Raw genomic sequence first — 18,295 nt, 5'->3', positions numbered from 1 at the left:
TGTCTCTCACAGTTGAAGTGTACCTCTGGTGCAAATTACTGACCTCTGTCATCATTTTAAGTGGGGGAACTTGCACAATCGGTGGATGACTGAATACTTTTTTGCCCCACTGTATAAGACACTTAATATTATTTACAGTCACTCCTGTGTGTTAGTGAAGTACTGTTATTATGACACGCTGTATTTCAGTTCAGTGAAGCTGTACACTGTTTCATCAGAATCCCAGTATTACTAAGGAGAATGATGTAGTGCTTGTCTCTCAGGGCGAGGACTGTAATGAAGCAACACTGTAGTTTCCATATGTTAAGCATTCAACATGATGAACCAAGAGACTATAAGGGCAGCTGGATTCTTATAATGCATCTTTAAATAGTCAATAATTGCATTATTTTATGTGACCAGTTGTTACAAAGGCTGATAAATTTTGTTGTGTACTGCTGGAGGGCTTTATGAAAAGGTGATTAGTCTTTTGGTTATCTTGGATGTTTCAAACTGTGAATGTCTGATCTTGTCTGTACCTCTTCCCTTAGTGAAACTGAAGTTCACTTCAGTTGAAGTTTAGATGTGTACAAAATTTTATTCATTTATTTATTTTTCATGTGCACACTTGCTTTTGTGTCTCCAGGTCATCCTAAAGGATGTAGAAGACTATGAAGCCCAGGTCATGGCACTTGAGACTCTGGTCTCCTCCAGTCAGACCAACAGGATTCAGTTTGAGAAACTCTGTGATGAATGGAAACATCTGCACATTGCAGTCAAGGTGAGGGGACATTCATATAAGAAGTGTGAATAGCCCATTTTTCCTAATACTCCCCTGGAACTGGGTACTTTACTTCTGCTGGAGTTAGATTATCTGTGACCCTGAAGTAATATGATCATGTTGAATAACAAGATAAGTACCCACCATGACCTCAAAAATCCAAAACACTTTTATCTTGGCAGCAGGCAAGATTGTTTTTGATTCAAGCCCATGAACAGCAAGTCTCACACATTTCCAATGATTACAGAAGGGACAGATGGTCTTCAACATCTCCTTCTCGGGTGACGGTGCCGGAAGAACCAGAAAGCGAAATAAGAAAGATGTGCAGAGCTGTAGTAACTACTGAAGGATAACGTTGATGAGCCATACCATGAAGATGTGATAGAGTTGTTGAAGCTAGATTTAAAAAGGAGAGGCGATGATCAGTGAGCAGCAGTATGGCTTCATGCTGAGAAAGAGAAACACAGATGTGATCTTTGCTTTGAGAGTGTTGATGGAGACGTATAAATAAAGTCTGGAGGAGCTTCACTATGTCTTTGTGGATCTAGAAAAGGCATATGATAGGGTGTGTGGCGCATGAAGATGTCAGGAGTGGCAGCGAAATATGGGAGAATGAGACAGTGGTGAGGTGTGTTGTAGGGGTGTCAGATAGGTTGATCTGCTCTCAGCCCCTTCTTGCTTGTTATGGTGATGGACAGGTTGATGGATGAGGTCATGCAGGAGTCTGTGTGGACTGTGATGTTTGCAGAGCAGGGAGCAGGTGGAAGGTAACATGGAGAGCTGGGGGTATGCTCTGGAGAGAAAAAACACTGTTAGGAGTTGGCATCTATCTGTCTGATTTCTCCGACTTTTTATGTGATTTATTGCTCAGCTCAGGAAAAATAAATTATTGTTGGTAATTTTAACATCCATGCAGATACTGAAAATGACAATCTATTATTACAGACACAATTGGCAATGTAAAGGAACCCACCCACCACTTAAATCACACTGTACATCTTGTTCTGGAATTGGAACATTTGAACATTTAACAGTGTTTCCTCACACACCTCAGTTTTCTCCCAAAATCCTGTTTTGTCTTATCTGTTTCTAATAGCATTTCATTTTACAATAATGGATTACACAGCAGTGAGAAATACATTTCTTCACAGTAGATGTCTTTCTGAAAGTGCTGTAACAAAGTTTAAGGATATAAGTCCTCCACTGTTATTTCCTTCAATACCATGTGCTGACACAGTGCAGAGCAGCTACACCAACTCTATTCACAGAGGTTGATTATTGTGTTAAGAATTTCCTCTGGCTCCTCTGAAAAAGAGCCTTCAATCAGAAGTACTTGACTGACTTGTATAACAAACCTGCACCTTAAAGCAAATAACTCATAAGCTGGAGAGGAAATGGCATTTCACTGATTTCGAAGGTCTCTTTCACTGGTTCAGCATCTCTCACATTCAGTATTACAGAGAACACCATACCAAATTATGCATGGACAGAAACGGATACCACAAAAGGATTATCATAACAACATAACAGGATGAATAAACACAGAATCATAGTCAATTTAGGCTAATTCTCTCATTTGTGACTCGACACCACCCTCGACACAATTGCTCACTCAAATGCCGTTACGGGGTTCTTAGCAAAAACAGGTTCGTATGCTAGCACAGAAACTACATGAAGGAAAATCTTTGTGAACATTAACTCTCCACAACAACTGAAAACAACTTAGAAATGAGGAGTAGCCTGTGAAGCCAGGCTACTACCTACTTTGCTTCGACAGTATAGCTGCTGACACACAGCTAATAATAACAGCTGTCCACATGGGTATATTAAATGCAACTGAAATAAAATATGTTCCCAATGTGACTTACTGTTTCTATGAATGCACACTTGCCAGCATTAGTCCACTTCCGTTCAGATCCATAACTTGCCTGCAATTGTTGCATCAAGGATGGACTCTTGCTATTGGCCCCTGTGGGAATCATGCTCCTCCCATGCAGGTAACGCATGGCCAGGCAGGAGGACTTTTTAACATATGTTCTTGAATGTATATAGGGCAGGGATAGCTCAGTAGGTAGAGTGGTGGCCCCATGATCAGAAGGTCGGGGGTTCGATTCCCCTGAACAGCTACCCTGAGGTACCCCTGAGCAAGGTACCGTCCCTACACACTGCTCCCCGGGCGCCCAATGGCTGCCCACTGCTTCACTGAGTGAATGGGTTAAATGCAGAGAGGGATTTTCCCCACGGGGACCAATTAAGTACACTTTCTTTCTTTCTTTTCTTTCTAAAACAAATATTTAGGATTGCTTTCTTACATTTGCACAACATCTCTAAAATGAGAAACATCCTGTCTCAGAGTGATCCTGCAAAACTAGTTCATGCATTTATTACTTCTAGGCTGGAGTATTGTAATTCAGTATTATTAGGATGTCCTAAAAACTCCACAAAGCCTCCATTTGATCCAAAATGCTGCAGTGAGTACAGACAAAGACTAGAAAGAGAGAGCATATGTCCTAGAATTATCATCTTATCTTGAAGACCTCATAGTATCCCAGTAGAGCATTTCAGTATCAGACTGCTGGTGTACTTGTTGTTCCTGGAGTATTTAAAAGTAGAATGGGTGGTAGAGCGTTCAGCTTTCAGGCCCCTCATCTGTCGAACCAGTTCACAGTTTGGATTCAGGAGACAGACACCCTGTCTTCTTTTAAGATTATGCTTAAAATGTTCCTTTTTGACAAAACTTCTTTCAGGTGACACTGAATCCTCCCTTACTTACACTGCAATAGTTTTAAGCTTCTACGTAGCTGCTACTAAGCTACTTTCCATGATGCATGTTTCTTCTTTCCTGACCTTTTTCTTTTTTATCTTTTTTTTTTTTCAGCCAAAAGAATCCTGCACTGCATGGATTCTAAGTTGTTTTTCCCTGACAAAGCTTGTCTAACTTGTATTTTTCTTTTATATACAGGCAAAGGTAGATGAGAGTGACAAAATTGTTGCAGAACATGAGAGGTTCCATGACAGCCTTCTAAACATCGAGAAGTGGCTGATGATCATGAAGCAGAAGCTGATGTCCTTCCACAGCCCAACAGGAGAGTGGAGCATAGAGGGGCGCCGGCATGAAGCTGAGGTCTGTGTGTGTTTGCCAGTTACACTGGATGTGCTAAAAACAATTAGATAGATAGATAGATAGATAGATAGATAGATATAGGACAATTCACTTACCTAACTTTTTAAACGAAAAACAGGAGAAAACTTTATCAACAAAAATGGCTTCTCACACCTACTAGGCTGCTCCAGTGGACAATATATAGAAGGTGAAAAAAACTCCACAATTGCTACTTTACAAATTTATTTACAAGATTAAGGTTCTAACGCCAGACACACACACAAAAAGGTTGTACTTGGTTATACTTGCAAATTAATGGGCAAAGACACAAACAAATCAAAATCACAGGTCCTTTGTTGAATGATGGAGGCTAGGAGAGAGGGGGCCAGGTGGCTGTCATTTGGTGGTTAAATACTGGGGGTGATCAACCAATCAGCCAATCTCAGGACAGGAAGAGACTCCACCCAACTACTCAGTAGGCACGCCCAGGTGTCCACCCCCTAAGGAAAAAAAAAAAAAACCCACAGCCATCCTCTGGTGGGAGGAATCACACACAAAACAAACACTGACAACGTTGGATCATAACATTTTCCCCCACCCAAAAATCAAACATTTAACCCCTAATGAAATGTTTGATTCATGACCTAGAGAGGGCATCAGACATGACATTCTCTAAGCCCTTTTTGTACCGGATTTCAATGTTGAAGTCCTGGAGGAGTAGGGACCAACGCATAAGGTGCTAGTTGCGGTTCTGCATCCGAGTTAGGAACTGGAGAGGGTTGTGGTCAGAGAACACGACGGTTGGAAGGGGACTGCACCCAAGGTACACTTCAAAGTGCTGCAAGGCTGGCAATAAGGCTAAGGCTTCCTTTTCAATCGTGCTGTAATGTAATTAGTGTTTTAGGAGTTTTTTGGAAAAGAAACAGACTGGATGGTCAATGCCATGTTCATCCTCCTGTAGAAGCACTGCATCAGCCCCCAAAGCACTGGCGTCCACCTCAAGCTTGAACGGACGTGTGAAATCAAGGGCGACCAGCACAGGAGCACTGCAAAGGAGAGCTTTGGCAGCTTCAAAAGCAAACTGACTTGTCTCTGGCCATACAAATGGTGACTTTGGACTGGCAAGACTGGTTAATGGGGCTACTTCTTTGGAGAGGTTTTTGCAGAACCCACAATAATAACCTGCCATGCCTAGAAAACGACGCAGCTCCCGATGCGTCTGCGAAGCTGGGAAGTTTAATATTGCCTGCACTTCCACTTCAACACGGAGGAATTGACCCTGTCCTACTTGTTTCCCTAGGTCGGTTACAACAGCCTTTCCAAACTCACATTTAACCAAGTTTAGTGTCAGAGATGCATCACGCAAGCGGTCAAATATTTCACTGAGGGTTTTGAGGTGTTCAGTCCAGGTGGATGAATAGGCCACTATATCATCCAGATACACTTCACAGTTTATGACTCCAGGTAACACAGTGTTCATCAGTCATTGGAATGTGGCTGGGGCATTTCTTAAACCGAACGGCATGACAGTGTATTGCAAAAAATGGTCAGGTGTAACAAAGGCGGTGATTTCAGACGCATGTTTAGTTAACGGAACTTGCCAGTATCCCTTTAGGAGGTCAAGCTTGGTCACGAAGGTTGCTGAACCCACACGGTCGACCAGGTCATCCATGCATGGGAGTCAGAAAGAGTCTGGTTTTGTAACAGCATTTACTTTTCGGTAGTCGTTACAGAAACGGGAGGTTTGATTGGGTTTCGGAACGAGCAGGGATGGTGAGCTCCAAGAACTATTACTGGGATGGGCAAAACCGTGGTCAAGAAGATTCTGGACTTCTTGCTGCATTATGGCACGCTTAGTGGGATTTACTCTGTAGGTAAGTTGCTTTAATGGTTTGTGATCACCCACATCAATATTGTGACTTAGCACGTGCGTTTGAGTTGGGATATCACCAATAAGAGTTGGGTAATTGTTAATGAGCTCACGGACATCAGATTTGGTAGGATCAGATAGATGTGTTAAATAGATATCCAAGTCAGCCAAGATTTCAGAGTTCCTCAGACACGCACCGGAAACAGAGCTGTGCCTGTCATCTCACCCATCATCGCAGGGACTATATCAGGGTTGAGAGACGCCGACACAATAGGTGACACAGCAAGCGACGGACCAGAGCGTTCACGACCAACATACTCCTTCAGCATGTTGATGTGACAGACGCGACTTTTCTTCTTACGGTCAGGGGTTAACACAACATAATCGGTTTCACTCAGTTTGCGCTCAATGACATGCGGACCGGAAAACTTTGCCTGCAGGGGAGAACCAACGACAGGCAAGAAAAACAACACGTGATCACCTGACTGGAACATTCGTGCTACAGACTTTTTATCAAAATTGGTTTTCATTCTGACCTGAGCCTTTGCTAGCGCGCCACGAGCAAAATTGCAGGCATTGTGCAGCCTCTCTCTAAACAAACTAACATAGTCCAGAATGTTTTCTCTTGGACGATGCCTATCTCAGAGAAATTTCTCTTTCAAACGACATAGCAGACCGCGCACAGTGTGGCCAAAAACGAAATCAGCTGGACTGAACCCCAAAGACTCCTGGCATGTCTCCCTGACGGCGAACAACAGTAGTGGCAACTCCTCATCCCACTCACGGCTTGACTCGGAGCAAAGTTTGCGAAGCATGCTTTTCAGAGTTTGGTGGAACCTTTCTAATGCACCCTGACTCTCCGGGTGATACGCACTGGAAGTGTGATGGTTAACACCGAGCTCTGTCATGACTTTGCCCTGATCTGTTTGGATGCGTTTAGGCAGTCCAAAGGTAGAAACGAATTTAACAAGTGCTTTCACAATCCCACGGGTTTTTAATGAGCGCAACGGAATGGCCTCAGGATAACGGGTGGCAGTGCACACCATGGTGAGGAGGTATTGGTTTCCGGATTTTGTTTTTGGAAGAGGACCAACACAATCAACAATAACATGCTCAAATGGTTCTCCAACGACTGGAATGGGTTGCAACGGTGCGACAGGAATCACCTGATTAGGTTTACCTACAAGCTGACATGTATGGCATGAGCGGCAGAATTTTACTACATCAGATTTAAGACCAGGCCAGAAGAAGTAACGGAGGATACGGTTGTATGTTTTTGATTCCCAAGTAACTGGACATGATGTGGTCATGTGCTAAGCTTAGGACCTGGGAACGGAATGACTCCATGTTTGCTTGCCTGCGCACGTGTCACAGCACACACAGGAAACAAAGGAACAGAGTTTGGTGCGACAAGATCAAAACCACTGTTGTCTGTAACTGGTGTTTTGACTACCTCAGGCAACGGAAAAACCTTGCAGCCAGCTAGATTGTTTCCAAGGATGATGTCAATGCCTGCAGCCGGTAACTGGGGTCGCTCACCAAGTTTAACTTCACCCGACACAAACTGAGACGAGAGCTGCACAAAGTGCAAAGGCACACGCATTACACACATTCTAACTCCCCACGCTAACACATCGGCACCGCAATAGGATTGAGCTGAGAATGGTAAGACACTCACGAATGAGCGACTGTTTTGCACCAGTGTCACGCAAAATACTGACAGGAACCCTCTTTTCTTCTCCCAATAATGAAACAAAACCTTCTGACACACAAGGCTTGAACTCTTTATCTACTTTATCACTTTGAATTACAGTCACACCTTCTAAGACATGAAGTTTGGTCTGTAGAAGGTTTATTGGGGAAGGAGATTTACCCTTCTCAGACTGTTCCTTTCTTTTGAGAACGGAACAAGCAGCAATGAGGTATCCCTGCTCATGGCAATAATAACACTCTCTATTTTCAGTGGATGCGGTGGTGGTACGACGGGTGTTCTTTGGAGACCTGTTTTTTGGGCTAACTGAACCTGGTATGTTGTGAATAGGAGGTGTAAACACACTTTTGTGTGTCAGCGCAAACTCATCAGCCTGTACAGCCGCAGCAGCAAGGGTTGTAACCTTCTGTTCGTTTAAGTAGGTTATCGCTTTTTCTGGGAGTTGACTTTTGAACTCTTCCACAACAACACCAGCTCACACAAGTCATCTAAGGTTTTTACTTTGGTAGCGTGACACCATTTATCGAACAGTGTTTTCTTTTCTCTGGCAAACTCCACATAAGTCTGGGTGGCAGATTTTTTCATATTCCTAAATTTTTGCCTATAAACCTCTGGCACAAGCTCGTATGCACGCAGGACAACGTCATAGTCCAAACTGTCCTCATGTGAAAGAGCTGTGCATACCTCTTGAGCTTTCCCCACCAATTTGCACTGAAGTAAAAGAGACCATACATTCTTTGGCCAGTGTAGTGCACCTGCAATGCGCTCAAACACTGTGAAATAAGAGTCTACCTCAGTTTCTCTAAATGCTGGGACTAATTTGATGTGCCTACTTGCATCAAAGCTGTCTTCTGGCTTACGGGATGGTGACTGCGGAGGTGGTGACTGCGGAGGTGGTGACTGCGGAGGTGGTGACTGCGGGGATGACCGAGGTGTAGGACTGGCAGATAGAGAGGGGAGCCGCTGTATCTCCAGAGCCCTCACCCTTAAGTGCATGGCTTCCACCTCCAACTGCTTCTTTTTTAACTCAGCCTCCTTTATGCGCAGTGTTAACTGCAGCTCTTCCACACAAGGGCCAGTTTGAGGAGGGAGATTTTTCAGTGGGGCAGGAATACCAGCAACAGCTCCCAGCTCAACTCCTTCCACAGGAGCTGGCTCACCAAACAACCCCCTTTCATGCAGTTTAACACAGAGGAGCTCTTTCAGCTCTTTCTTTCTTTCTTTGCATTCAATGGCACAGTCACATCAAAGAAATTGGCAATAAGAATGAGGTCATCCTTTTTTACATCTGTTCAACTTTTCCTCATTTGGACTTCAGTCAACAAAGGACACTGGTAACCTACCTGCGACAATGGCAACAAACAAAGAACGAACAAGCTCACGCTCCAAGTCAACCTGACGAGACAAAAAAAAAGGATGGATGAGCCCCCCAATTCATGTTACGTTCTTAGCCTCGGCGTGCATTGAACGCAAAAAGAAATTGGTCCCACTCACGCACCACCCAAGAAAGAACACACACAGTAATATCTTTTAAAGTGCTAATGGGTGAATGCACAAGTTGTATAAAGCGCTATATAAGAACCAGTCCATTTATAAGAGTTAGACAGCACCAGGCCCTGACATGGTACACGCCTACTGGCTGAGGAAACTTGTGCAGACATAGAAGACAGCTACAAGTACCTGGGGATCCCACAGGCTAGAAAGCTGCAAGCACCACGTACCTGCAGAGGGTCAAGCAAGTCCTGAGGAGTCAGCTGAACGGTAAGAACAAGATCTGGGCTATCAACACGTACGCCCTGCCCGTGATCAGGTACCCTGCTGGGATAATAAGCTGGCCAAAGGAGGTGATAGAAGCTACTGACATAAAGACCAGGAAGCTCCTGACCATGCATGGAGGGGTTTCACCCCAAGTCCAGCGTCCTGAGGCTGTATGCTAAGTGGAAGGAAGGGGGCCGGGGACTGGTGAGTGTCAGTACCACAGTCGAGGAGAAGACAATGAACATCCACGAATACATTAGGAAGATCCCAAACAACGGGTGCTCAGTACTCAGGCAGCAGAAACCCAAGAAAGAGGAGGAACCATCATGGAAGGACAGGACCCTGCATGGTATGTACCACCAGCAGATAGAGGAAGGTGGCATCCATAAATCCTACCAGTGTTTGGATAAAGCTGGACTGAAAGACAGCACAGAGGCACTAATCACGGCAGCACAAGAACAAGTGCTAATTACAAGATCCTTAGAGGGTGGAGTCTACAACACCAGGCAAGACCCCAGGTGCAGGCTGTGTAAAGATGCCCCTGAGACAATCCAGCACATAACAGCAGGGTGCAAGATGCTAGCAGGCAAGGCATACATGGAACGCCATAACCAAGTGGGAAGAAACATCTGTGCCGAGTCCCGAGGTCCAAATGGGAGACGCGCACTAGGGTGGTGGAGAATGACCGAGCTAAGATCCTGTGGGACTTCCAGATACAGACGGACAAACTGGTGACGGCTAACCAACTGGACATAGTTGGTAGACAAGCAGAAGAAGATGGCCGTAGTGATAAATGTAGCAATACCGAATGACAGCAATATTAGGAAGAAGGAACATAAGAAGCTTGAGAATTACTAAGAGCTCAGAGAAGAGCTAGAGAAGATGTGGAGGGTGAAGGTAACAGTGGTCCCAGTGGTAATGGGAGTGAGTTTCAGCTGCATCCACAAAGGAAGTGATTCACAGCAACCCAACAACCAGATACCATAGAAAGACTGTGGGCTGATAGTAAATGCATTAGAGGGTTACTTGGGCAGCTGGGGGCTAGAATGTCCAATTGTTAACGAGCTCTGCTGAAAGAGATGTGCAATGAGGAAATCGCTACCAATGTGGACAAAGCTTTACTCATGAGCAGAGTAGCATTATGGAATATGGAATATGGATGGAATACATTGGTATTTTATTTGACTTTGTATCACTGATAAAAATCAAATCAAATCACTTTTATTGGCACATCACATGTGCAGGTACATTGGTACAGCACATGTGAGTGAAATTCTTGTGTGCGAGCTTCACAAGCAACAGAGTTGTGCAAAACACAATGTAAACAAGCAAATACAAGAATGGCTACATCTGAAACTAATAAATATATGTACAATATATAATAGTATATGCATTTCTGGATGTGTATACTAAATATTTTTCTACGTGTGTGTGTGTGGGTGTGTACACATTTTACAAATTAAATAGAGTAAACAATAAATAAAATATATAAAAATATACAGACATGCATCACTGAAGCAAGTGGAATAAAAGAAGATACTGTGGCTTTAGTGCTAAGACAAAAATATATTTTGTCTAATTTGTCCGCTATGTATAAGTATTTCTTTCCCTTTTTCCACAGAGAGCACTGGGAGAGTTCCCAGAGAAGGAGCTCCAGCTGCAGCAGGTGGATATTCAGGGTCAGGGAGTTTTAAAGAAGACTTCTGAGGAGGGGCAGGTCCATATTCTTGGAGACATGAAGCGCCTAAAAGACTCTTGGTTGGCTCTGTACAAAATGAGTCTGAATCTGCACAGGTACAGGAAAAGCACACAGCAGTTCCTTTTTTCAGCCTAGCTTAGTGTGTGGTACTATCACAGTGTGTGGTATTATCACAATACTGCTCCTAGCTTGTTTTCCTTTATCGCTCTGGCCTTGTCTATACCAAAAGGACACATCTTAGCAGCACTACCTGCTGCTTGAGTCCTTCATAGACACATTTTTTAATTATAAATGTGTTTCAACAAACCCGTCCTATCAAGGCTGGCTGTTTGCAGAAATGTCTCTAAACCCTCAGTTTACCTAAAAGAGTACAAAGACAGCATGGTTATTTGTTTAGTAATTGATGACACCAGTGTCTGTAGCTTTTGTTTCTCCATCTTAGCTGGCTGTAGATGTCTACTCAAATATTTGCTGCTTATTTTTTGTTGTGTGTTTTGTTTCTTAATGCTCTAAATGTTTTCAGTGTCTTATATTAGATTTAGTCTCTCTAAACTATGAAAGACCGTCCCCGCTGCATAAATTGTGGGAAAAGGATGGCAAACAGTTAGGTTTGGCTCACTCTGACAGATCTGTTTCCTAAATGTTGTTTTTTTTTAATATATATAAAAACAACCAAGAAATCAGGTTTTGTATTTAAAGTATGCACTGAGGTTTGACATGAAAGTTTCTGTCCACTGGGACCACTGACGAGTTACGACAACGTGAAAGCTGGATTTCTTTGTCTTTCAGGTTGTTGAACAGTTCCAAAGAGCAGAGAGAGTCTGACTTTGCCAAGACGTCTGGCTCTATGCATGCACTTGGAGGAAAGTCGGAGGCAATGATAGGGGGGGGGGAGGAGGCATTAATGACTGGCCAGGAAGGGTGGAACCAGGGCCAAGGAGGTTACCACATATTGGCTGAACCAGATGTTGAAAATCCTATTTCATCAAGTAAAGTCAAGGGAAGTGCACTGACCTTCAAAACAGATGAAGTAGATTTCTCTGGCCACGAGCAGGGAGTCTCCAATGACAAGCCAATAGGAGGTAACAGCAGTGTCTTGGCAGAAGACGGAGAGGAAGCAGTATTATTTACACAGGCCAGCTATCCTCAGCCGCCAATGATTAGCTCTGGAGATGACAGCACAGAAGCAGGGGGATGCCTCATCTCAGGAGGAGGAGTGGGAGAGATCAGAAGACCCTCAGCCAAGAAAGCATCAGCAACACCAGTTCAATACTCAATGGTACTGTTGTGCAGGATTTTGTTATTTTCTACCAAGCTAACTTACAGCAACTTCCTGGATAAGTTATTGTTATGTTTTGTATGCTACTATAGTGCCCAAGTATCAGTGCACTATATCAGTTATGGAGCACTAGATGCTCCATAACTGGCCCTGCGGCAGACTGGCAAACTGTCCAGGGGTGTACCCTGCCTCTCGGCCTAAGAAAGCTAGGATAGGCTCCAGCCCTCCACAACTCTGACAAGGATAAGCAGAGGATGGATGGATGGATGTTCCATAACTAAATAACCAAAACCGTCAATGCAAACTGATCTAATACAAACAATAAACGCACAACATCATTGACTTTTATAAACCAATTCCAAAAAGGGTTTATGTGTGAAACACATTATTCAGTCCTCCCACAATTGAAGCCACTAACTGGTTGTTTTGGGTTTGCCTCCTCTGTCATGGGAAAGAAAATGCTTCTTGCTGAACCACCAGTACAATCACTGATACACCAAAAAATTTGGGCTGCTTTGTAAAATGTAAATAAAAACAGAAGTCAGTGATTTGCAGACCTCAGAAACCGATAGAAGACATATCAAACATCTGAAATGAGAAAGTGTACTAATTTTAAGAAAAGAACATTTAGAATTTGTTGCCCACAACACATCTCAAAGAAGTTGTGTGGCGTTCCTTTTTCTTTTACCAATAGTCCATATGCAACTGTTGAACTCGTGCGAGAGGAAAATTATCCCATTCTTGTCTCATAGAGGATTTTAGCTGCTCAGCAGTCCAGGGTCTTCCTCCTCCTCATATTTTATATTTCATTGTGCGCCAAATGTTTTATGTTGATATAAGGTCATAGGTGCAGCTGCTAAAAATCTCAGGCAAGTTTGAATCTCATTGTCCTCAACCTTGAGGTCAGACGTCATGTTTTCTGAAGACCTTGTGAATTTAATAACTAATACCATAGGTGTGTCGACTACGATGCTGAGGGGTAGCGCTGGCGGTTGCCGGTATTTTTTGAGTTTCATGCCCTCACATTCAAAATATGCTAATATTTTTAATAAACATTTGACATGTCTTCTATGTTCTAAGGTGAATAAAATATAGGTTTCTGAGATCTACAAATCAATGAATTGTTTCAATTTTTTTACATTTACTCTAAGGCCCAATATGCTGGGCAACAGAGACGCAACTTATACACTTTAAAATACTTTGGTAACATACTTCCATACTCTGGAACACTAAAACTGAGAGACTTTTTGGCAATCTGAAAATGCATTTTCTACATATAAAATAAGTTCAAGTTTGTGTGTTAATATAAAATAGATTTTTAAAATTTTATTAAATCACTAGTCTGGGTTTAGATGGTTTTCATTTTTCACTTGGTGTTTTAACTAAGGTGTTTTAGTGTGCATGTAAATGTTTCATTACTTGTTTGGGGTTTTCCAGGGGAGCCAAGGACACCATGAATCCAGGAGGAAGGAGTTTGATTCTTGGCTGTTCAAACAGAATGAACTCCTCTCTGAGATTCTCAGCTCCAAAGGAGCAGCACACAGCGCCAAAGATGTCAGACTCAAGCAGGATACACTCAAGGTGAGCTTGTGAATGTGCAAACAGTCAGGACGTTTTTGTTGCAGAAAGATGCCAGGACAGGTGGTGGTCACCGGTTAGGCTGGATTTAGCTCAGGCTACCCAAATTGAGGTCTTGCCCAATCAGAAGTTAAGGAAAATATTTTATGTGTGTTCAGCACTTTAAAAACATGTTCAAGCGTAAAATAAAATTGTCTATACTCTGTCATCATGGAAACCTCTTAAATAGGAGGGAGAAACTACGCTCTACACAGCCTCGTGTTAAATGAAGCACTGAAGCAAAAAAACTGATGAATTAATCGATGACTCCTTGTAGCCATAATTGTGATATTTTTGTTTAAGAAAAAAAAGATTTCTCTCATATCCATCTGAGATTTGCCCTAATTTGCATAATGTATGTCTGCCTGCAATTGTTTATTGTTATGGTGGGACTGTGAAGACACACACTGCAGTTATAGGTCTAAAATGCTAACATACATGTGTTTACACCTTTTACAACGTAGCCCATGAATCACAGACTATAATTTTACTGGTATGATGTTGGAAAAGGTAGCACAGACTGTTTGAGCTCCAGAACAAAATCTCTCTCTGATGCAGCATATCTAGCTAGACGGAGGATTTTGTCAACAAGAGAGAATGAAGCTGTTGGAAGGAGAACAGCAGGGCTTCATATCTAAATAATCTAGTATAATAAACTCTCTGCAGACTGTAGATGTGTTGGTATCAGAAAACACATCTACAGTGGATTTTTCTGAATAACCAGTTCATTATTTATTGATTTTTTTTATTTTTTTATTGTGACTATATTTTTGATACTTTGATTATTTGTTTTGAGAGCCGGTATCTCTGAAACTGTGCTGTAACACAGTGTTATTACACACACTATGTTGCAAATGTTGTTGTCACAGACCAACTCGCAGTAGACTCGATAGTGTTCATATTTTTCAGATGTCACATTTCTATTCAGATTTGTGGTGCTGTGTCCACATGCTTCACATGCTTCATTCAGTCAATATTGATTTTGCTGAAATTACCGTCATGTCTCCTGGTGATTGTCACAGCTGTATCACAGTAATGAGGCCCATTCAGAAACTTGGAAAAACTAGCAATCTAGTAATAAAAATTGGTCAGTGCAGAATGTTAACTTTTAGTGAAATGTTTTGCATTTTGAAAACATTCGGTCTGGATATTTGAATTTCTGGATGTTGTTTGTGTCAGTGCAGTCGGCAACAGCAGTAAATAAACCTCTTAAGATGTGCGTAACCTACTACACACATCTGTTGTAAGAAGGCTTTCACAGGCGGAAGGGGCGAAAAGCTGGATAAGCATTTACTGTCCACCGCACAAACTATTCAGTGACAATCACGGTAAAGTTAACAATGAAGAAATAAGAGACATAGCTGAAAATTTTTAAATAAAGGTTAAAAAGACTGCAGGTTAGTTCATGCCGCAGCGTCCTGCTTTAAGTACACAAGAAAATCCTCTGTGAAACGTTACTGAAGATAAAGAGCGTGACTGGAAAACTGTGCATACAGAGAAGCTCAGTCCAGAGCAGCGTACATGTCTACAGTCCCAACATCCAAATCTGCCTTCAGTCCTCAGTGACAGACCTCCAGCTTTAAAAACTGATGTGAGTACATGGATAGCCCAGCACACTGCAACTTCAGAATCAGACTTTATTAATCCCAGAGGGAAACTGAGTTGTCATAGCAACAAACGTCAAGCACTCATATAAAACGAAACGTAGAACCAGATATTGATAGATAAGTATTAAGAAGATTATTGAGATAGAGGAGTAAATATAAATATACTTATAAATATAAAAGGACAAGTATGTGTGCAAATATATGTTGCGGTCTACAAAAGCGACAGGGTGCATTGAGGTGTGATTCATTCTGTTCCACATGTGTGGATCTGACCCAAGTGGATGAATTCAGCAGTCCGATAGCAGCGGGAAGGAATGACCTCCTGTAGCGTTCCCTCAGGCAGCCAGGTTGAAGGAACCTGTTGCTGAAACTGCTCTTCACATTGTCCAGTGTGTTATTATAATTTAATATTTCTTGCGCACCAGCGGGACTAACTCTGTACCTCTGCTCTGTACGCTGTCTCATCTCCATCAGCAATGACCCACCCATCGTTGGTGTACAGTCATAGGTGTACAGTAGGAGGCAGAGAATACAGCCCTGCAGGGATCCGGTACCTTGTGACAGTGCAGGGAAAGGCAGGGGCCAAGTCTGATTGATTGAGGCTGATTGGTTATTATGGTAAATAATGTTGTCATTACAAAAAAAAGTTTTGTTTTCTAATGACTGCACATTATGCAGACTGAAACTGATATTAAAGGAGAGGGATGTGCTACATTAGGCTGACACTTAGAACTACATCATTAAATCTGAGGGTGTTAAAGCCTGTTATTTATTGCTGGTATATTAGCTATCAGTCAGTTATTACTAGAGCCGGTTGTTAAGGGCGTCATATTTCACTTATTAAGGTTCCAGTTGTTTCTCTTGAGAAGGTCTCATGGGTACAACACCGTACCCATGTGTAGCTCAGATGTTTTCCAGCCAGTGTTTGAAAATACAAAGAAGAGCCTTTCACATCAATGTTATTGTTTGTGTCAACACTCTTTTATGTCTGCATAGACATATCATAGTGTGTAAGGCTGTAATAAGGAACCTGATATGTAAATACACGAGTAGATTAGACCATGTAGAAAACAGTATACACCATGTCACAGGAAAAAAATGGAGTAACCATACTAGTTTCCTGCATCAGGGTGAATACCAGTCCTCCCACATTCTTTATCCATGCAAGAGTCAGAATCTTTACAGCATGTTTTCAAAGTACTGCACTCTCTGATACTGTGGGAAAGAATTCCACATGTCAGCAACAGTTTTGCCTGAAGACCCACATTTACCACAACAATGAAGCTCTAACAGAACCTCTGGTTCACCTTGAGCCAGACCTCGTGGTTTTTTTCATCTGCTGAGTGGCTGTGGTTTTAGAACTTTGTATAATCTTGCATAACAATTGTTCATGTGGCAAAGTGATTATTTTGCATAGTGATTGTAGTCAGATTTTTTTAATGATCAGCCTGCAGAGTAAGTTAAAAGACACTGTTATACTGACCTCTTGTGGTTAAAATTTGAGTTTTGTTGTTCTAAATCTTGCATTTCGCCTCAGAAGTAGCAATCCAAACACCAGGAAAAGCCTGTACTGTTTATTTTATTAAAACTAGTTCTGTGAGTCAAATCTGTGTCCTGTTGCAGTCTCTGAGAGCTGACCTGTCCTGGGGTCAGAAGCAGTTTCAGCTGTTGATCCAGGATAGCCAGAGCAGTGAGGCTGGTACTGGACCAAAAGAAGAGGCCGGCCTGGAGGACCTCCGCTACCGCTGGATGCTTTACAAGTCTAAGCTCAAGGATGTCGGAGATGTGAGGAACAGGATCAGTTCCAAGGTGAGAGGACCGCTCACTTCTGAACATTATAGAGACAAAACTAGCAGGAAACTATTTTTCTTGGCTTCTGCTGTAAGAATGAAAAAGTCTAATTGATGTGTATTGATGAGGCTTCACCTAGGTGGCTGTAGCTCAGGTGGTAGAGCAGGTCGCCTATTAATCAGAAGGTTAGTGGTACAATCCCCTGTCTGCTCTAGTCTGCATGCCAAATATGCTGATGCATCCATCAGCATAAGAATGATTTGCAAGCGCCATACCATGGGAAGCCAGAAAGAGCAAAGAGGACCAGTAATGTGTTGTGAGCGCACTTGGGGCAAACTTATTACTCAGGTCTGCAAACCGAATCACACTCGACATATCTAGTTAACAAATTAGAAACATTTGCATGTTTGTGTTTTCCCTGTGATGGAATCTATGTGGATCTTATGGTAGTTAACTATGCATCCATCCAGCTTGTAAACAAAAACAAAGTATATTTCATATAACAGGAGAAAGGTGAGGTAAAAAGTAACAGACTGGTTTCTGCATACATACAGCAGGTATCCGGGGCCCAAATGTAGTTGTTTGATTTTAAACAATCTGTTATTGCTGTTCTTTGCTAGTCTCACATTTATTGCTGTCTTTATGATGGTTTCTTAACTTATGTGACATACAAGAGATTTGTCCCCTTACTTTTTCACTGGACTGTGTAATGATGTTAAAGTTACGCATTTTAACAACGTTCTCTAGGTATTGAGACACAGCTGTTTATGTAAAAACATTTATATGAATAAAAACATATAATCCTAAAGGACACAGCGCACAGTCTGGTAAAACACTGTAAAATAACGGGCAGGTTTTTTTTCTCTGCAGAGAGTCTCAGCCACTCAGGAGGATGCAGCCATTGCAGCACCAGCTCGAAAGGTAAGAGCAGAGTTCAGATATGTTCAAATGACAACTACAAGCATCCTCGGTCAAAGAATATTTCTTTCACTTTAGTTACAGAGTTGGTTGAAGTCTTGGAAGATTAAAATATCGCTACCTACTACGGGTGCAACGATATTCGTATCGATATTGAACCGTTCGATACAGTGCTTTCGGTT

The 18,295-nt window shown here is 42.4% G+C and overlaps 1 protein-coding gene across 2 annotated transcripts in view; it reads left to right on the top strand.

Annotated features, from left to right (window-relative positions):
• Positions 1 to 18,295, top strand: part of syne3 (spectrin repeat containing, nuclear envelope family member 3) — a gene marked incomplete at its 3' end in the record, with an annotated part of 61,025 nt that overhangs the window by 35,355 nt on the left and 7,375 nt on the right. For both annotated transcript variants that reach the window (XM_042228942.1, XM_014340478.2), the window contains 7 exon segments: positions 626 to 760; positions 3,723 to 3,884; positions 10,824 to 10,996; positions 11,691 to 12,180; positions 13,618 to 13,761; positions 17,028 to 17,213; positions 18,066 to 18,116. In XM_042228942.1, coding sequence (XP_042084876.1) covers positions 626 to 760; positions 3,723 to 3,884; positions 10,824 to 10,996; positions 11,691 to 12,180; positions 13,618 to 13,761; positions 17,028 to 17,213; positions 18,066 to 18,116 — 1,341 coding nt within the window.

This window comes from Haplochromis burtoni, unplaced genomic scaffold (genome assembly GCF_018398535.1).
Source record: "Haplochromis burtoni strain Fernald_Lab_line unplaced genomic scaffold, NCSU_Asbu1 Contig_369, whole genome shotgun sequence".
In the NCBI taxonomy this organism is placed as follows: Eukaryota; Metazoa; Chordata; class Actinopteri; order Cichliformes; family Cichlidae; genus Haplochromis; species Haplochromis burtoni.
The sequence above is the reverse complement of the archived record's forward strand: the minus strand, read 5'-3'. Positions and strand labels throughout refer to the sequence as shown.